This window comes from Camelina sativa, chromosome 5 (assembly GCF_030686135.1).
Source record: "Camelina sativa cultivar CO46 ecotype springtype chromosome 5, ASM3068613v1".
Classification (NCBI taxonomy): domain Eukaryota; kingdom Viridiplantae; phylum Streptophyta; class Magnoliopsida; order Brassicales; family Brassicaceae; genus Camelina; species Camelina sativa.
The window spans coordinates 30,882,152-30,903,758 of record NC_141884.1 but is presented as its reverse complement, the minus strand read 5'-3'; the positions used below and the strand labels follow the sequence as shown (position 1 = coordinate 30,903,758).

The 21,607-nt window shown below is 36.2% G+C and overlaps 2 protein-coding genes across 2 annotated transcripts; one reads left to right on the top strand and one right to left on the bottom strand.

Moving 5' to 3' along the window:
• Window positions 1-8,927: 8,927 nt before the first annotated feature.
• LOC104787532 (chromatin assembly factor 1 subunit FAS1) lies at window positions 8,928-13,566 on the top strand. Its single transcript, XM_010513141.3, has 11 exons — window positions 8,928-9,782; window positions 9,922-10,021; window positions 10,104-10,251; window positions 10,331-10,454; window positions 10,587-10,951; window positions 11,032-11,352; window positions 11,901-11,982; window positions 12,065-12,202; window positions 12,461-12,874; window positions 12,952-13,089; window positions 13,200-13,566. The coding sequence occupies exons 1-11, from the start codon at window positions 9,321-9,323 to the stop codon at window positions 13,368-13,370; spliced, it is 2,463 nt and encodes an 820-aa protein (XP_010511443.2). The 5' UTR covers window positions 8,928-9,320; the 3' UTR covers window positions 13,371-13,566.
• Window positions 13,567-16,418: 2,852 nt separating this feature from the next.
• LOC104787531 (acyltransferase GLAUCE) lies at window positions 16,419-20,078 on the bottom strand. The gene is made up of 2 exons (XM_087450940.1): window positions 19,268-20,078; window positions 16,419-17,574 (listed from the first exon to the last, which is right to left on the bottom strand). The coding sequence occupies exons 1-2, from the start codon at window positions 19,727-19,729 to the stop codon at window positions 16,681-16,683; spliced, it is 1,356 nt and encodes a 451-aa protein (XP_087307066.1). The 5' UTR covers window positions 19,730-20,078; the 3' UTR covers window positions 16,419-16,680.
• Between the last annotated feature and the right edge of the window lie 1,529 nt (window positions 20,079-21,607).

Below are 21,607 nucleotides of genomic sequence, written 5' to 3'. Positions count from 1 at the left end.
TGAGCATCAGGTTCCTGGCGGTTTACTAAAGAGTTTACCCATTCCTGAGTGGAAGTGGGATATGATCACCATGGATTTTGTGGTAGGATTCCCAGTGTCACGGACTTTTGATGCTATTTGGGTCATCGTGGACCGGTTGACTAAGTCAGCACATTTGCTGGCCATTAAGAAGACTGATGGAGCAGCGGTCTTGGCTAAGAAGTATGTGAGAGAGATAGTCAGATTGCATGGGGGTGCCAGCGAGCATTGTGTCTGATAGGGATTCTAAGTTCACTTTGGTGTTCTGGAAGGCATTTCAGACAGAGATGGGCACTAAGGTGCATATGAGTACAACTTATCATCCCCAGAAAGATGGATAGTCTGAGAGAACGATCCAGACGCTGGAGGATTTGCTGAGGATATGTGTGTTGGATTGGGGTGGCCATTGGGCAGATCACCTGAACCTGGAAGAGTTTGCTTACAACAACAGTTATCAGGCGAGTATTAAGATGACTCCTTATGAGGCTTTGTATGGGAGACCATGTCGTACACCATTATGCTGGACTCAGGTGTGGGAGAGGAGCATGTTTGGTGCTAGGTTTGTTCAGGAGACCTCAGAGAAGATTCGGGTTCTCAAGCTGAACATGAAGGAGACTCAGGATAGACAGAGGAGTTATGCCGATAGGAGGAGGAGAGATCTTGTGTTTCAGGTAGGAGACAGAGTGTACCTCAAGATGGCCATGTTGCGGGGTCCGAACAGGTCATTGTCAGAGACTAAGTTGAGTCCGAGGTATATGAGTCCATTCAGAGTGATTGAGCGGGTTGGACCAGTGGCATACAGACTGGAGTTACCCGAGGTTATGCGTGCATTCCATAAGGTTTCCCATGCGTCTATGTTGCGGAAGTGTCTCCGTGAGGGTGAGCGAGTGTTGGCAAAGATTCCTGAGGATCTTCAGCCTAACATGACTTGGAGGCGAGACCAGTGAGGGTTCTCGAGAGGAGGATCAAGGAACTTCGGAAGAAGAAGATTCCTTTGATGAGAGTCCTGTGGGACTGTGATGGTGTTGAGGAGCAGACTTGGGAGCCTGAAGCAAAGATGAAAGCAAGGTTCAAGAAGTGGTATGAGAAGCAAGCCGCAACTTGAGCTTGTTTAGCCTGGTTCCATCTGTAATCCGTGGCTGGAGTGGGCATGGAGTATTCCAGCCCATCTCTCTTGTTACTCGGTCGCTTGGGGTGGTTGGTTGTGCGACTCAGTAACAAGATGAGGTGGTGCTCGGGGTACAAAGTTTCCGTGAGGCGGGGTTTTTTTGGAGGAATGTGTTCCTGAAATAGAAGTTTTCAAAAGTGGAAAGTGCTAAATATGGAAAATTTTACGGGAGTTAGAATTTGTCCATTTTAGCGGTGGAGAGCCTTGGAGGGGCTTGTGTGGCCTTAGTGGCGGACTTTCGAGTCAGTGTGCCCGTGTGTGGCAGTATTATTTTGTTATTGTGTGGCCTTTGTGGCAATATTCTTTTGTTATTGTGTGGCCTTTATGGCAGGCTGTTTAGCCAGAGCGCCTGTTTAGGCGGTCCTTCAGGACAGATGGTCCTTCCGGACTGATGGTCCTTCGGGACAGACGGTCCTTCCGGACTGATGGTCTTTCGGGACAGACGGTCCTTCCGGACTGATGGTCCTTCGGGACAGACGGTCCTTCGGGACAGATGGTCCTTCGGGACAGACGGTCCTTTGGGACAGACGGTCCTTCGGGACAGATGGTCCTTTGGGACAGATGGCCTTTATAGCGGGCTGTTTAGCCAGAGTGCCTGTTTAGGCGGTCTTCTTTAGGACATTTGTTTGGCCTTGGTGGTGGTCCTCTTTAGGACATTTGTTTGGCCCTTGTGGCATGTAAATGATCCTAGTGTGGTCATGAGGTATTCCAGTGAGGGGATATGTGGTTGGTAGGCCATTGAGATGTTCTACGCGAGCCACGGGAAGGAAACCTGGATAGGGATAGGACTCAGACGCGTTCAGAATCGTTTGCTCGCGACTCTTGGGGAATTTTGGTTCTCCTAGTACTACCATATTCAGAGACTTTGTGACTTGGGAGTATGGTTGGTATATCGACTTCGGACAACGGTCCGGAGGCGCGCTATAGGTTGACGACCCGAGAGACGAGTTGGATTTTTCCTTATATATTATGGCATGCGGGCTTAGGCCCGATGAGGAGCCAACTTTTGGCATGCAGACTTAGGTCTGATGAGGAGCCAATAAAACTCAAGGTTTAGGCCTACGAGTAAAGGAAAGTCCAAAAGTCAAGAGCAAATGACGCCTGGAGCACGAGTCTATCGCCTAGAAGTGACTTTTTGTAGATCAGTCGGAGGAGTGCAGGCTGTGGAGACGGTTGCACGGGAGTCCTTGGCTGATGGTCGTTCGAGATTCGAGGACGAATCTAGATTGGTAGGGGAGAATTGTAACATCCGCGAACCATTTTTGGTGTTTTGGTGAGGGTGTTGGTCGACACCACAGGAGGTATCGATCGACACCACAGGAGGTATCGATCGACACTCATTGTTTCTGGTTCGACCGGTTCAATTTAATTATCGATTTAGACCGGTTTGGTTTAGAGAAAACCACTAAACTGAGATATTTAAAGGATTTGTCGACCAGAAGGGTTTTTGGAAGTGTTTTTGGTCGCCGTTTGTTTGTGTTGAGAAGAAAAGAGAGAAAACTTTGTCCATGAGCTTTTGAGAGAGATTGGTGAGATTCCTTGCTGTTCTTGGGAGATCTAAGGCTGTGAAAGTGCTAGAGCTTGCTAGGAGTGAGGGAATTTGTTCTTATTGGTCAGAATCTTTCTGCAGAGAGGTGAGTGCATGACCATGACTAATATAAGCCTTTGATTTCCTTGTTCTTGCTTGTTTGTTGTTTGTTTGTGTGTTTTTCTTGCTGGGATTGGTTGATATAGGTTCCTACGGATGTTTAAGGCTTGGGTTTTGAGTATTGGACGATTTGGAGGAGATTTGGGAGCGAGATTCGACTCTCGACTTCGCGCGGATCGCAGTTGCAGAGGGAGTGTCGGTCGACACCACTTGGTGTCAGCTTGTCCTGTGGGAAGGTTGTTAAAGGGTGAGGACCAGGGTTCGAGGAACGCCTGGCGCACCAATAACCTACTGGTGGATTGGGATATCCACAATGATGTGTTAGGATCGATGCCCTGCAGGGCCAGCTTGGGGTCCGTTGGGACGGCTAGCGGGGGGCTAGCAGGGTCCACGGATGGTCCATTGGAGCAGCTAGCGGGGGGCTAGTGGGTTTCGCGGGACGGGTTGTTACACTTGTCCACCAACTAACCTATTAATGTATAAACGTTTTTGATAACTCTCTAATTTACATGTTTTTAGCATCTTTTTTTGTCCATATTTTGCATTGTTCAGATTCTTAACTTAGCATTTTTAGGTCATTTTTGTAGGAATTCACTTTTAGGCCATTTAGGGTGTTGCATTTTAGCATTTGTATGTTTTGGATGAAAACAGGTGCTTAAGAGCCTATAATGGGGGAAAACAAGGACAAACCCGAGCATGTACCCGAAGGAGCCATCGAGCTGGAAGAACAAGTCTGAACCCCAACACGATCGAGCCGGAAGAACAACCCGAAGATCTACCTGAGGAGTAACCCGACTTCATCCTTGTGTACCCCATCGAGTAGACCATCGGGCAGGTCTGGGAAGCTAGGTCAAAGGGGTTTCCATATATAAATCCCTCCTCTCCTTCCTCGCAAACGAGCATGCTGCAGACCCTCAAACCAGAGAGCGAGAGCTTCTGTGAGAGAACTGAGCGACTCAAACACTTTTCCCTTTTGTTTTAGATTTTATTTCATAACTTTTTATCATTTCTTTAGATTTCTGTCTTGTATTCTTTCTACTCTACTCCATCGTTTAATACAATGCAATTTTCATTCGTATATGCTGTTATGTTTCTTGTTATGATGTCCGAGTAGTGTAGTAAAGTTTTTAGGGATGGGATATATGATTTTGTGTTCTTGATCGGTTAGGATGTCTTAGTTGATTGTATATGTTTAATAGATTTCCTTCTAGATTGGTGTTATTAATGCTGTCAACAAACCAAGAGGGTTAGATTAGATCTAAGGTGTTTTACCACCGAGAGGTGTAGATGAGATGCTTGAATCTACCAATGCTAGAGGTTTACTCACTTAGCCTAAGAGATTAGATGAGTAAGGGGTTTACTGACAATAATGAATCGGATCTTAATGCCTGCTTGGTCATGTTTCTCCAACGAGAGTTGGGTAGAGGAGTGATTCAAGGTTGATTGTTTCTATCACGAGAGTGTTTTAACAAGATTTTAGAGTTTCATTGTCTAGGAAATATTTGCTTGAGGCATGTAAGACATCTGTACCGGTTAGGAACACTTAGGATTCGATTACCCCATCCTTAGAAGCTTTCGTATTTTAATTGCTTGCATTTTCATTCATTACTCGATCTCTTACCCGATCAGGTACACGATAACCTGCATCGAGTAACTCCTCGAGTTGTTCATATCATCTTTGCTTACTCGATCACCCCACCCGATCCTGTACTGGAATGCTTGCATCGAATGCTTAGGTCATGTAGTTTTTTGTTTATATTATTTTCTTTTATTTATTTTAAGATTGTTAGATCAAAACCCTTAATTGCTTGGCTTGACTTGAATTGTTCTGATTGTATCCTTCCTGCTAGCATAAACAACAATTTGGATTAATAACCCTTTGTACTACAACTGCATAGGGAATTGATACCCTGATCAAAAACCTGTTTATCCGTTTTCCACCAACTAACTTAGTCCATCAACTAAACTAGAAGGATAACAATCTTGTCTATATGTTATAAAATGTCCATGGTTTATTCTTTGATATAAAAGCATGTCTATGGTTTAATTAGTATCCCAAGAAGACTTCATAACAAAAACATCAGAAACAAAAAAACGAAAAAGTTTGTTTCTCGATATCTATAAATGTATTTAGTGGCCACTTTAATTTAAAACATAAACAATGAGATGTGTCAGAGCAAAGTCACATTCCTTTGATTTTAATTGAGAAAAAGAGTAACCTTAGGTAAGGGATATGAATGTCGTTTTACATGATGTTGTAGTATAATAGAAAAGGTGAAACGAGTGTGGTATTATGTATAAGTTTTGTCACTGTTCATGGTAGTCTCGTTAGTTTTCTCTATTAGTTATAGAATACTAGATAAGACCCGCGTAAATACGTGGGATATAAAAATTAAAAGTGGTAAAATTTTAAGTGATGATATTTTAATTTTAATAGGTAAGTTACACACCTATTAATAAAAAAGCTTAACATCCATGAATAATAAAAAAGCTTAACATCCATGAATAATTTTAAGTGTGTAATTTATGTGTGATTAAAAAAAAAATTTGAATCAAGTGTCTAAAAATGAAGAAGATCAACTATATGCAAATAATTGATAGAAAAAAAATAACAGTAAACAAATAGTACAATTTTGAGAAACCCAAAATAAAAAAATTGACAGTAAAGATTTCTCCTCCTGCATGCATTACCCTCAACATATCCGACACTACATCCTCATCACTAAAACTACTTACAATGACACTTTTATCAACAGTTGAAATATTTTAAGAACAGTTGAAAGGCTTACAGTGTCAGGTTTGAGTGTTGATAAAATTCAAAACCGTTAAAAAAAAAAAATATGGGTCTTATTTGATAGGCCAAAAATAAATTGTTGTTTATTAACATTTTTTTTGTGGGCAAAAATGTAGATGAGGACAAGTGGAACACATTGACAAAGGGTGTGATTGGTAACCAAAAACAAAGCGGTACAAGTGTACAGTTTTGATTTTTTACCAATCACAAAAGCTTTACTAAACACTTTATTAAAAACTTTACTCACAGCTTTTTTGTACCGCTTTCATGTACAGCTCTTTCTTACAGCTTTGCACTATTCCGTAAAAACTTACAGCTCCAGCTTACAGCTTTTCTTTACAGCTTTGGATACGTTACCAATCAGACCCAAAATGTTTGAATTGTATTTTAACTGCAATTATTTAAGAGAATTTGTTACAAATGCCCCTTTTAGATATTTCTTTTCAGAAATACCTTTTTTGAATATTTTTATTTTTTCCCAAAAAATTACAATATGTTAAATTAATTTTTAAAATTTTATCTTTTAGGTTTGAGTTCTCTATTTTACATTTACGATATAGTATTGAGAGCGTATTATTTAGCATTTGGAGTTTAGGATTTAGAATTTAGTCATTTTATACATAGAAAATAAGTATTTTTTAAAATGCCCCATTATTTAACATCAATTAATTCAAAATAATTATATATATATACTTATATTTTATTACTTATATTTATCTAACATATATTTTTACATAACTTTGATCTATAATATCACATATATATATATAATATTTTATGTTGAAAACGCCTAAAACGCCTAAACCGCCTAAAATCGCCTAGTCCCTGATTAGACGTTTTAAGAGCTAGGTGTTGGATCACCACCCATTTACCGCCTAGTACTTTTTTGAACATTGTATACATGTATATAAAAAATAACACCAAAATTTCATCATTTTTATAAGACTTGTTTCTTTTAATTTGGACAAAAAAAAATCAATCATTATATGTGTTTAAAACTATTTAATTTTATAAATTTAGTCATTAACTCTTATTTATTTTATTTTAATTTAAATCAATAATTAATTTTTCTTATTAATAATTTGTAATCATAAAAAAAAAACAAAAGCATAAAGAAAAAAATGGTAGGGTAGGGTGGAAAGACTTAAACCAAACAGTAACCAATCTTAATACCCGAAAATCCATATCTTAAAAACTATTACGTATATAAGTATCTACGTCTTGATGTGGAGAATGGAGATATGTGAATGTGTTTGGTGAGAATAGGTTATGTCGTGATAGGGTGAAGTTTCTTAAAAATTTAGCCAAAGAAGTGAGTTTGGCAAATCTAGCAAGCCAAGAACATAGTAAGACACCAGAACGGGTCGAGTGAATGATTGAGTGGACAGTCCCAAATGGGGGTTGGCTAAAGTTGAATACAGATGGAGCTTTGCAGGGAAATCCCGGTCTTGCAACCGCTGGTGGCGTGCTGTGGGATGGTAAGGAGAAATGGTGTGGAGGGTTTTCTCTCAACATAGGAAGATGCTTGGCACCTTTAGCAAAGTTATGGGGAGCTTATTATTGTCTATACATGGCTTGGGAGAAGAGTTATGGGGAGCTTATTATGTTTGGCACCTTTAGCAAAATTATGGGGAGCTTATTATGTTGGACATCTTTAGAGAGCGCCGCGTGTAGAGCTGGAGATTGATTCTGAGTTGGTTGTTGGGTTTCTAACGACAGAGATTTGTGATTCTCATCCTCTATTTTTCCTGGTACATTTGTGGTATGGCTTCCTCCAAATGAACTGATTAGTCTTAGTGGTTCACGTATATAGAGAGGCCAATCGTCTTGCAAATGGCTTGGTTAACTATGTTTTCTCTTTATCTTTAGGTTTTCAATTCTTTTTTATGTTGTTTCGCTTAATTTAGATTTGATTTTGAGAGACAACATGGACGGATCTGTTTTCTGAAACAAGTACCATTATAATTGCGTTGTAACCTTATTATATAAAGTTGGATTTTGAAAGTTAGTCTTTAACAAGATTTTGACATGTGTCAAATTATCAATCTAAGATTTTGACATATGTAAAGTCAATATTTAATAGCAGGGATTTGATTACAGCAAAAATCAAATATATTTTTTTAAAAATATTAATAATGTAAAAAGATAATTATTAAAAATTACATAATATTATTAATTCTTAATTTTGTAAATACTCACTTCTATATAAACATAGATCGTCTTATATTTTGAATATTAGTGATTGTCGCAACTGTGCGAGTAAGAACAAAATACAGGAAAATATCATTTATTGATTTGTAGGGTCGGTAAACAAGTTTTTAAAGCCTCCCAGACGTAACAAATCGGCCATCGAATATGGATGGGTCCACGGTCAGGAATAGATGTAGAAGGTGGGCCCATGGATTGAGAGTGGACATGGGCTCACTAAGCAAGGTGGCGGTTGAGGCGTAATAGAGACAGGCTACATCATGGTGTGTCAAAGACACTTCCACGAATACATTGGGAAATTTAACATTAGTTACTATCAAAAGATTTTGTGACGTTAGAAAAAGGTTTTTACTTTCATTGGTTGCCGAGGTTCTCTCTATGGTGGAGAAGACTGGACACAAGGTTATCTCACCAAGGAAGGAAGGTGGAGGAGGTTAGACGCAAAGTTATCTCCCCAAGGGCGGCAGGTGGAGGAGGTTGGGCGCAAGGTTATTTCCATGGTAGAGGAGGTTAGACACAAGGTTCTCTTTCTCTCTATAAGGGATGAGTGCGGAGCCGAGATTTTTTCCATGGTGATCATACATTATTGTGATGATACATCATTGATTAATATATTATGTAATATATTTTTTATTCAAAAAAAATTTTGAGCCAACAATTTAAGTAATTAAAAAACTATGTAGAAGTGAAAGTAAAATAGTTGGCTTAATTTGTTCATATAGACATTTTCTAACTGGTGATAAATAACATATTTGTAACATAGAGTATATTTTGGTATAAAAAATACACTTTTAATAGTAACATATAAAAAAGATTTGTAAATGAATATAAATCAGTGTATTATAACAAAAATACAATTTATAAATAATGTACAACAAAATTTAATATATTTTTAAAAAATTTAATTTAATTTTTAAAACTTTAAATTCGTACATAGAGCGGATCCACATCTAGTTTTTTAATAAATTCAGGGAGGGATTGTTTACCTGTTTCTTACCAAAAGAAAAGTATAGTATCTCCGTCTTGATGGGCCGAAAGAAACAAAAGTAAGCCCATATATAAATGAGCTTCCCAGTCTCTCTAAAACATAAGTGGCGGCAAACCTTAAAAATTTGCATCTGTGTCATTTGGAGGCAAACCCATCCGTCAAATCCTTGGCGGGAAAATCAATGACTCCTCCAAATTCCCTTTTTTTTTTTTTTAGTTCGTCTTTACTCTTTCTTTAGTGTTTTTTTTTTGTTCAATTGTTTTTTTTTCAAAACCATTCATCTTCTTCCCACTCCTCCACATTCTTCTTCTTCTCCTTCTCCTTCTCCCAAAACCTAACAACTCAGAGACCAAAAAAGAAAAAAAATCCAAAATCCAAAATCACATATCACAAAAGTAAACACAAAGTCTTTCTCTCAATCGATTTCTCAGATTCTGGATCTTGTTTCATTTTTTTTCCTGGATTTATAGATTCCCAAAATTTCTAGGGTTTCGCGATGGGAGAAGTTACGACGGCGAATGAAATCGAGAGTCGGAAGACGCCGATTGAGCCGAAGAAGTCGTCGAATAAGCGGAAGAGAGAACCCGCGGCGATTGAGAATCTAACATCTGAGGAGAAAGAAGCTCAGATCTCGTCGTTGAATCGAGAGATGAAAGGGCTTTTTGATTATTTTCGTGAAATAATGGACGAGAACAAGAGAACAGATCTGTTTTCTAGGTTTAGTGATTTTTCGTCTGTGCATTCTATGGTTGCTTTGTTGATGGAGGAGATGAGTTTGCCGTTGTCGAAGCTTGTCGATGAGATTTACTTGAAATTGAAGGAGAAGGTTGAAAGTGTTACTTTGGTAGCTGTGAAGAGTGCTGTTGTTTCTGTCGGTCAGAGAGTGAGTTACGGTTTGCCTAACGCAGATGCTGATGTTTTGGAGGATGATTCTGAATCTTGTCTCTGGTGCTGGGAGGTAACTTGTAATTTCAATTGGTAGTTTTTAGCTTATTGTTCTTGCTTCTGTGTGGGTTTTGATCTTTGAATCTTGATAGAAATGGTAACTTTGGTGATATCATTTAATGTTGAGATGTGATGTTTATTTGATGTTATAGACGAGAGATTTGAAAATGATGCCGAATTCTGTTCGTGGATTGCTTAAAGTTCGCCGGACTTGTAGGAAGAAGATTCATGAAAGGATTACAGCAGTTTCTGGTAAATGTCTTATCTGTTTGATGATTCTTATTGGCTGTTTGTATAAGATTTGAGGACTTATGCCTTGTGTGTTGTGTTTTAGCAATGTTAGCTGCACTACAAAGAGGAGAAACTGAAAAGTCGTGCAGATCTGATCTGAACAAAGCTGCTGAAAAGCTTGGTAAAATACTGACTGAGGTGGATATTCGATCATTCATGGATAACATGTTGCAGAAGAACAGCACAGAGATGTAAGCATCTTCTTTTAGTGTACTTGGGTTATATTTATCCCTTTTTTTTATCTGACTCGTTGATTGTATTATCGTTAAGGGCTGAGAAAGACTCAAAGCGAGAAGAGAAGCTGCTTCTTAAACAATTGGAGAAAAGTAGATGTGAAGCTGAGAAGGAAAAGAAGAGAATGGAACGTCAAGTATTGAAAGAGAGATTGCAACAAGTAAGCAGATAATTTTCTTCATTGTCTTCTGGAATTCTTTTCTGGTGATGCTTATTCTCTTTTGGTCATCTTGGATGGTGTTATTTGTTTCCAAATTCTGACTTCTGACTGAGCATTTGTTTGCTGTGCCAGGAAAAAGAACAGAAGCTAATGCAGAAAGCAATTATTGATGAAAATAATAAAGAAAAGGAAGAGAATGAGTCAAGAAAACGGATAAAGAAACAGCAAGATGACTCGGAGAAGGAGCAGAAGCGTAGAGAGAAGGAACAAGCCGAGCTAAAGAAGCAACTTCAAGTACAAAAACAAGCATCAATCATGGAGCGGTTTCTTAAAAAGAGCAAAGACAGTTCAATAACCCAACCTAAGCTTCCTTCCAGTGAAATAACTGCTCAGGAACCTTCATGTGCAAAACCTGAGAATGAAAGTGGAACAGTTATTCAGGCCATTGACAATGCCTTTTCAACAACTTGTGAAGCTACACTTGATGATATTCGCAGGTATGACAGTGGTTTTCCTTGGTGGTTTATCTGTAAGGTGTCAGTTTGAGTATTGTGATCTGAGTTGTATTACTTTGTAGGGAACACTTTGCTTCCTGGCGACAGTTGGGTCATTCGCTCTCCAGTACGAAAAAGCATTGGGGTATGCGTAGGCAACCCAAGAGTGAACTGTTTCCGAAACTGAAACTATCTACAAATAGGGGAGCAACATCTGACGGTGAACCGAACATGGAAAAGCAAGTGGATGGGTGTGAAGAGAAAAACTTTGATGGTATATCTTCCATTGGGCAGTGTGAGTCTTCGTCATCTGATCGTAAGAAGAAGTCAAGGAGGGCCAAGCAGTTGTTACAATTTGATAAAAGCTGCAGACCAGGCTTTTATGGTATCTGGCCTAGCCAAAGGTTAGTACTTATTTTGATAACTTTCATTCCCACAGTAAGCTAAGATAACACAGATTGCAAGTTAGTTTCAGTTAATATTTGTTAAGCCTTAACTAATTCAAAGCTTTCTCATGAGTTTGTTTGTTACTGCTTTTTCATTTTAGCTTTTTTGCATCACATATTTCACTGAAAAAGTCATGAAGTTTATCTCAGCTATGTGACTACTTTTTTGTGGTGTTTAATAAAGCATGATAAAAAAACCTCTGAAGTGAACATACTCCTGCTCTACCCTTTTATGTTCCTTTGTAGAGGCTGATCCTAAAATTAACTAAACAGCGTCTATGTTAGATCTGTGGTTAATATCGTCTGATGCATTTCAGTTTGGATTGAACAATCATTGTAGTGGACACAGGTAACGTAGAGAACGTTTTTCAGTGATTCTGCTAGAGTACTAGGAATATGAAGGAGGAAATAACTAGTACTAGGAATATGAAGGAGGAAATAACTAGTGTTCACTCTCCAAGTTTGCTTACAATGGTACTTAGGGTTCTTCTTTTTAACATTTGCAGTCAAGTTGTGGGGCCACGTCGTCCTCTGAAAAAGGATCCAGAATTGGATTATGAAGTTGATAGTGATGAAGAATGGGAAGAGGTAGTAGTTTTATTTAATTATTTTATTACAACCCAAAAAAGCTCGACAAAGATCCTTGGTAATAAATTGCTTTTGTTCACAGGAAGAAGCAGGTGAAAGCCTTTCAGATTGTGAGAAAGATGAAGAGGAAAGCTTGGAAGAAGGATGTTCAAAGGCTGATGATGAAGATGATAGTGAAGATGACTTTATGGTGCCTGATGGATATCTCTCAGAAGATGAGGTAACAAAAGCAATTTTTAATGAACTTGTCATACATTTCTCTAAATCTAGGTTGACAATCTAGGAATTTATATAGCAAAATTTGCATTTCTCTTGAGTATCCAATTTAACTAATATCCCTCATTTATCTAATAGTTAATACCTAGTCTCTTTCAAGCATGTCTCATTTTTGTAAAGGGGGTTTGTTAACTATAGGCAGCTAGGCTTTAAACACCAAATGTGAAGTTTCTTATGTAAACTTTGTGATTGTTTCTTTCAGGGGGTCCAAGTGGACAGAATGGACATTGATTCGTCTGAGCAGGATGCAAGTACGCCATCATCTAAGCAAGATCAAGAAAGTCAAGAGTTTTGCGCTTTACTCCAACAACAAAAACATCTGCAAAGTTTAACTGACCATGCTCTGAAGAAAACGCAGCCACTGATTATATGTAACCTAACGCATGAAAAGGTCCCTCTCTTAGCCGCTAAAGATCTAGAAGGGACACAAAAAGTGGAACAGATATGTCTGCGAGCTCTCATGGTGCGAGCATTCCCTTGGACTTCTCTCATCGAGATATCGATCAATGACATGGAAGAGGAGGATCAGGAAACTGGCAAGTCATCTTGTAGTCAGAGCACACCTCCATCTAATTCAAAAGCAAAATCCATTCCAGACTCGGATTTAATTACAGTTGTGAGTGGATTTCTCCATATAAATAACATGTATTTTTATATATTGCTACCTAGCTCTAACAATAATTTGGCGTCCAGGTATCAACTATTCAATCATGCCGTCAAGGTATCAATAGAGTGGTTGAAACATTACAGCAGAAGTTCCCTGATGTTCCAAAGACCAAGCTAAGACAAAAAGTGCGTGAGATATCAGATTTCGAGGATAGCCGTTGGCAGGTTAGTTCTACTTCTGCATTATACTTTGATCTTCTCTTCAATAATTTCCAACCATGTCTTGAGACAAAGTTGCCTATTTGTGTTCCCGTGATCCTTTGTTAAATAAACAGGTAAAGAAAGAAGTATTGACAAAGCTTGGATTATCACCGTCACCAGATAAAAGCGGTAAGAGACCAAAAATGATATCTACTTTCTTCTCAAAACGCTGTTTGCCTCCATCCACAAAGCCACAACCTGCTGCAGTCGAAGAGGCACAGAGATTAGAAAACGAGAATGCTTAGGTCTCTTCACAGTTACCATATTTTTTTGGTTACATCCCTCAACTTAGCTATATATCCTTTTTTTTTTTGCTTCTTGTGGATACAAATGTATGATGCAATAACATCGGAAACTGTTTTAGTTGAGGGAATGATAAATGGTTAAGAAGCAACCTGAGATGTTTTGTTCAGGTAAAAGTCTATAAATCTACTTTACTTATTTCCATTTCCAATCACTTTGGATATTAGGGTTTGTACAGTATCTTATGTCCTTTTATTAGAACAGTTTAATTGTTAGAAAAGTAGCAGAAATAGCAAAGTGAAGTGAATTTCACATTTCAACCGTATTATCAAATATTATATGTGTTTTATAATCGTGAAGTAGTAAGATAAAGCAATAGCATTGCTGAAACTTGTGCTGCAACTTGATCATCTCCTTGGAAGGCAAAGCAGCCAAGACGCAAACACTGTTGCTATCCATTGATGTCTGGATACAGCAAAACTATGTCTTATTACCGATACTCAACGGGACAGCTATACTTAGGCTTTCCCCATGGATACTCAACCTCTGTGAAACCGAGTTAACACCACCAAGATTATGGGTATATTTTTGTTTTCTTTAATTTTAGAGATAAAGTTTTATGTACAGTTTAAAAAGGAAAAATAAGTTAATATTGAAAACTTACAAGTTTGACAGTCATGCAAAACACTTGTGAAATTTTCGATTTCTTTAGTATGTAGCCAAGTCTTTGGGCATAGATGCAAAGCTGAAACAAGTTATGCTATGATAATAGCACAAAAGAGTAATGCACAATATATATATATATATATACATACATACTACGACGACACATTTAAGAGATGTAGACAATGAAAGACACAACTCATTGCATTAAGTTGGGGGTTGGCAATGCCATGGTGTTGTGCTCAACGCTATCAACTACGATTCTCCTTTTTCATCTTTTAATTCCCCCATATTAGCTTTGATTAATTTCGTAGTGGTCTCTGAAATGTCCCCATTTAATTCCACCTATACTTGATTTCGTAGTCGTCTCTGAAATGTCCCCATTTAATTCCACCTATACTTGACTCTTTATTTTTGACAAATATTTTGACCGCTCATGATTGGATTGGTTTTATCAATTTTTGGATAATTCTGAACTTTGTATTAATATATTTTTTTTTACTCCATCTTTGTAGGGAGAACACCAAGGGTGTTCTAAGCCCAAAAAAATTAGAAAAATAATGAATAGTGGGTTTAGAACACCTTTTTAGTTCTTGATGTAGAACTGATCTTGGCTCAGTTTTAAGCTAACGTGGCAAGCTGTGAATGGATACAATCTTTTACAAACAATTTTTCACAAATTAAAATTTTGACATTAAACTATGTATTAATTAAATAAAATATTTGTGTGCTTTAATTAAGTAATATGTTTGTTTGTTTTTTTTATCTTTAATATTTTTTTTGTTTCATAAAAATTTGGTATTGTATTTTGAATTTTAGTAAAAGTTTTATAAGTTTGTTATTTAAATGTTATTTTATAAGTTTTTATAATTGTAATATGTTTAAGAATATTATATTATCTATATATACATTTTTCAAGTACATTTAGCAAATAAATCCTAAAGTTGCCACTTATTTACAAGACTGCCATTAACACTAATTATTAATTTGTTTTTCATTTAATTAATTAATATTAAGTTTCTATTTTTGAAAACAAGATTTTCCACATCTTAAATAAATTTCCAAAACAATTGGAACCACTTCCTTTAACATTAAGTATTAATTTTATAATTGATTTAATTAATATTAAATTTCCAATTTTACAAAACAATATTTTCTCCATACACAAATTTTTTAAACAATCGGTCTAACCAAGAAACGAATTGATTTTCGATCTTGGAGGAGGATCCATGGCCGAGATTTTTGATCTCACCGCATTGATTTCCCCTAAAATAAATTTCAAAATCAAATATAAAATATATCATTCAAAAAAACTAACGGTATGATTTTAAAAGGTAACAAACATATTTACCATTCAATTTGATATCTTATTCAAAGAATAATAATAAAATATAAAAGATATTGCTTGCTCACAGATTTATTTTTATTTTGTATTACGTATTTAAAAATAATTTTTACTTTCTCGGATTTCATATGATGAGTTTTTGCAGATTAAAAATCTTTGAATATATTGTCTGACCCGCCTAGCATGGCGGGTTTGGAATATAGATACAACACTAAAACTATTAGTTTATCTCATATATACTATAGATTTGTAATCATAGTTTTGAAAATTAACTTATAAATTATTTAGTATATGAACTACAAAATATTACACATACTATAACATATTCTTAATATTCAAAAAAAAAAAAAAAAATACACATAAGAATATACACTAACATACTATATAGGCATATACCTCTGTTTAATTCTAGAGAATAAAACAAATCTAAAATTTTATATTCTATCTAATAACAAATTTAATATAATTAGATTATAAACTTTATAAAACATAAGAAGAAGAAAAAATTTCTAAAGAAAATTCTAAATTAATTAGAAAAAGTTAATTAATTGAAAATTTGAAAACTAAATAAATTAAAAATTATTATTTAAAATAAAATAATTTATAACTTAGTTCCAAGGTGTACCGCGGATGAAATCCTAGTTAAATCTTATGATCTTAAACATGTTCTACCAATAACTAATTTTTTAATAAAAGATCTTAACTACTGACCTTACATTATTTTCATAATATATTTACTCTAAGAACACCTAAAATAGTTCTCTCTATAAAGATACGTTAAGGAGAGATTACTTTACTGTGTATGGTCGAGGATTGATTAGTCGGTAGATCCATGAGCAGCTATGGGATGAGTCTCATAGGTTTCCATTTTTTTTTTTTTTTTTTGGTTACATCCCTCAGCTAATATTTTTTTTGCTTCTTGCGGATACAAACAAATGTATGAATGCATAACATCACAAAAGTGTTTTAGATGAGGGAATGATAGGAAGCAACTTGAGTGACGTGCCGTGACAATAAAATCGCCTCTCTAAAATATATGAGCAATATGAAATCGTTTCTATATATATATATCCATTTCCAAATTCCAATCACCCTAATATTTTTGGAGATTATATAGTGTACAATAGCTTTTGTGTTTTCCTTACATAGCTTTAGTACTTAAAAGGTAAAAGAAAAGAAAATACAAGAAAGATACATTTGGTTGTCCTGAACTTGAAGTTCACATTTCAATCGTATTATCCATAATGTGTTTATAATGTAAAGTATAAAATAAAGCATTAGCAATGCAAAGTGAAGCCAGGAAATCAGCAAAGCGTGTCTTCAAACCAATGCTGGAACTTGGTCATCTCCTTAGAAGGCAAAGCAGCCAAGACATAAACACCTTTACTATCTCCATCGATGTCTGGAAACAGCAAAACTATGTCTTTCCGATGATACACAACAGGACAGCTATACTTAGGCTTTCCCCAAGGATACTCAACCTCTGCGAAACCTAGTTTCCACCACGAAGAAACCAAAACCTCTCCATGTGGAAACCCTTTGTACAACTCTCCCCAATCTATAGCAGACCGCGCGTACTCATCCGTTATCCTCTTCGCCCCTTCTCCTACAATTTCCACAATCCTACCAAACGGCTCTTCAAGCAATGCCTTGCATTTCGCCTTTGCGTACGCGGTTAAAACCGCGTTTCCAGTGTAGGACGGTGGAAGCTCAGGGTTCAGCCTCCCTCTAATGTCCACTGCGTAAAGAATCGTTGATTCTCTTTCAAGATTAGCTTCTTCTTCTTCTTTTTCTGATGTTACAGAGAGTGCCTTGCACCTCCAGACCAAAGCCGTGACAACGTTGAACCCCGACACGCGAACATAACCACTACTAGTCTCCGAGGCTCTCTCCTTGAGCTTATTGATTTGATCAGAGGATAGCTTGAAGATTTTGAAGTCTAAGTGCTGTGAAGTGGCTTCGAAGACTGTTGTTGTCTCACAGTCTTGGAACTTAACAAGCTCGTGGTGTGGGAATGTGACACTTGGCGGCGTACGAGCCTTGAGAAGAGTACGGTCGTTGCATGGAGGTGTTGATAAGGGCTTCTCACTCAGTAGAGAGGCTAAGTTTTCGAGAAATGTTTTGAAACTAAGTCCATCGAACGTTGTATGGTTTGTTGAGATTCCCATTGCAAACCCACCGCACTTGAATGATGTCATCTGCCCAAATTTAAATAGTAAGTAACATGACATAATCGATAAACACAACTTCAGGGACCAAGCTTGAGAAAACTTATTTTGAATCACGTATGGGTATAGATGGTCGTTGTTTCGTTGATTCTCAGTTTAACATAACAACTATACAGGATAATAATATACATACTGCGACACATTCAAAAGATGTAGATAATGACTATTCTATATACGTTCATGATTAACATTGAGTATTAGTATAATATTTTTTTTTCATTAGAAAGCGATTACATTAAATAATGTGACAGGAGACAGAGTTATATCACATTAATTTAGATTGCTTTATGTTTGGTAGGATTCAATTAATGACCACACAAAAAAAAAAAAACCAGCGTCTTAACTTCACGCGGAATTAGTAGATTTATGTTACAATCATACTAATATTATAAAGTTTAATTAATACTAACCACCAACTATTTTAAATTTGATGTGAAGAAAAGAAAACAGTACTCGACTGAGTTTTTTTTATATTTTTTTTTTAAATAATAAATATATTTAATTGCTTCGATTGTTTGATAATTTTACAATTCTCATGTGTAGATTAAAAAATGTATGCCAAGTTTTTATATAAGTAATATAACTAAGAATAATATTAAATAACAAGCAAATATATGTATCAGTATTGTGTACATTGGAAGAATCTCAAACTTATTTGGCATATTTTATCTGTAGGCGAAACTGAGACATGTTCGAGTATATATATATATATATATGTCACATGTTACTTTGTGATTTCATGTTCCGTTATACTTTTTTTTTTTTTTTTAAACTCATGTTTCGTTATACATGACATATGACATACATCATACATGGTGTACATATAGTCTGAGTAGGGTGGGTGATTTACTTAAAGATTTCTGAAGAATGTGTCATTTGAGTCAATTTCCCAAATATTTACGTTTTGTTTGTGGTTATAATTTTTCTGTAAATAGAAGAAGACAAATAATCCATAATGCTGGGACTTAAACTAGATTATATATGTACTATTTCGAAGAATAATATAATAGCCAACTAAATTAAGAATAAAAAATTCACAAAAAAAACAAATTTTTAATTTTTGTTTAACGTATCTAACTTCTACATATTCATTATTTAGAATAATTATTATTGAAAATAGTATAAAACATATTCATAGTTATACTCATACATGATAATTAATTTTATTTCACACCAAATTCCGAATTAATCTATAAATTGTGTGGAAGATGTGAATCTATTTACCATTTAATACGTCTATATACTAGACGATTATGTTTGAAACTGTAGCAGAAAACTCAAATTCTAACTTATACCCACATAATCCTCGACCAATGACCTACATAAACTGGATTTGCATAGATACTATTCTAAGACTTAGAAGTTAATTATTGTGATCCAAAATTTTAAAGAACTGGATCATACATGAACCCTTCCTCGAGGTTGCAAAATAACCTAACACTCAGACTATTTATTGTGATCCAAAATTTTAAAGAAAGTTTATTTGTGTTTCTATTATATGATGTACACTCGAAACTTTTGATTTCTTTTTTGGTTTTCCCAATATAACTTGTGATGTTGAAAAAGAAAAAAAAGCAAAGAGAAAAAAAAAGAAACTTGTGATCTTAATTAGTTTAAGGATCCTTTTAAAACAAAAAAGTTGGAAAGCAAAGGGTTGGGTTACCTGAAAGGCAAACAAGGGTTGGTCATCTTTACGCAAACTCTTAAGCTGACTTGTAACCAGTTGAGCAAAAGCTGGATTTGGATAAACCAAATCTCCAAGTTCCTCCAACGTGTACTCACTCTCTCCCGTCACAAAGCCAGCTCCGGCACCGTTACAGTCAACATCTAGCCGTCCAGAGCTAGGATCCACTCGGAGTCTCCCGGCCAAGAACTCGTAAGCGTCCATGGCTTTAACCAACGCCCTTCTCAGCTTCTCCGACACCATCTCCGGAGGAAAATCTTTGTTTGAACGGAAGAAATGAACTGTTTGGACGTCAAAGTTGAGGATTTGGTCGACGTTGGACAAGAACATGGATTTTCTCTCACTTGTTTCATCAGATGGGAAAATGAGTGTTGATTCATTGATCGTCACCTTGAGATCTTGTAGAAGCAATGGTGGTGATTCTTGGTACAAAGAACCCATTTTGAACAATCTCTTTCTCTCTCTCTCTCTGATCTAATTAGGTTTTGAGTGAAGCTTGTGATTTGAGTTTTGTGACTTAATCTTATATTATATAGACTAACACATAGTGAATGACGTTTTTTATCCTGCCTTTATGATTATATATGTACGTGTATCTTATAGTATGAAATAATCCTTGGAGAGTAATATTGATCGTAAAATAAATATGATGTTTTCAATACAAATATATTGTGTCGTTTTTTATAATATCGGCTTTATGACTATTTTAAATGTAAATTATAGAATGAAATAATCCATAGAGAGTTAATATTGATCCCACAATAAATTAAAGGTGCCTTTTTTAATAAATAACAGATTTGGTACGGAAGTCACAAGAACAAAACCAAGCATTTTCTTGCTACGTCGACGCCGTTTTTAATTTATCAAGTCACACTCACATGAAAACGTTCTTCTTTAAAAGCAAAAAAGGTTGTAACCGTTGTATTATTGTGTTGTGTTTATAGATATGAGAGAAGTGATGGGCTGCCTTGGTGGGTGTGAGTAGGGTTGGTGAATTTATTTTAAGGATTTTGATTGGAGAGGTTTGACATGTCGGTGTTAGCTACATAATTGCATGTGATCGGCCCATTTTGAGTTGATTGATGTTTGCCAAACTTTGACTTATCCGATATGATTTTTACCCATTTGCAGCATCTCACTACGAGTAATCGTCTCAAAAATCTCTAAAACAATTTACCAAATCTCCTATCTCTTTCTCTATTTTTCATATCTTCACTTTTTTTTAATAAAATATAGTGAGATGATTTTAGCCTTCTAATTTCATTAATTTAGATTAAATTTTTAAATAAAAAAACAAACCCAGCTCTCGTTTTCGATCCGAGAAATCCAGCTGGTTACTCACGTCTCAATCCAGCCGCCGGCGATTCTTCCGTCATCGGCACTCCTACTGCTGTCGTTCTTCACCAACTCGAGTTGAATCAAGTTGTTTTTCAAAATGCAGGTGTGTTACTTCTCATTAGAGTAGCTTTTGGTTGAATTTGTTTTTGATTTGTAAATTTAGAAATTCAATTGGATTTAGATCGAAGAAAGCTTAGCACATTGAGTGTTTTACAAAGGTTTGTTGGTCGATTGAGCTATCTACTAGATAAGAAAGGGATTTGGCTTTCGATTTCAGTGAATTAAGGAGATTAGAACTCGTTTACCATTCGATTCGATTTTGATAGGAGAAAGAAGGTGGTGAAACTGGTAATACTGGTATATTTAGTAAAACTAGTAGTAGTACTAATTATGATTTTTTTATATTGGTTGGTTTGGCAGGATACAATATGCGAGAACGTCAGCCTACATTTTAAATATGAAGGACGCATGTATAGTATAATGTTCAAGAGGAATATAACATTGTTTATGTTAAAAGCAAGGATACAGAGGAAGCTTGGGTTTGTTGAAAGTAATGTTCAGTTGCAGCTGAGCTACAAGCCACTACTGGTAGAAACATTGGAGCATTGTGAGCTTAATGATGATGAGGATGTTAATGTTTATCTAGACTCTGTTAATTATGAGAAGCGAAGATGTATGTTGTTTGTGGATGTCATCCCTTCTGAGCCTCAGCCTGAGCAAGTTCCCATAGTGCCCATAGTGCCCACAGTGCCCACAGTGTCCATAGTGGACCAAAGTTCTGTTGGTATGAACTTTGAAAACCAACATGCAAAGGATGGTGAAATTGGACCTAACGCCATTGTTGTCTACGTAGGCAAAGAAAAGGCTGTAGAGGGTGATTCTAATAAAGAGGGTGAAGCTGAATCACGTGATGAAGGTGATGAATATACTGAGCCACGCCCTGTTGTAGAACCGTGTAAGTATATTGAACCATGGGATGAC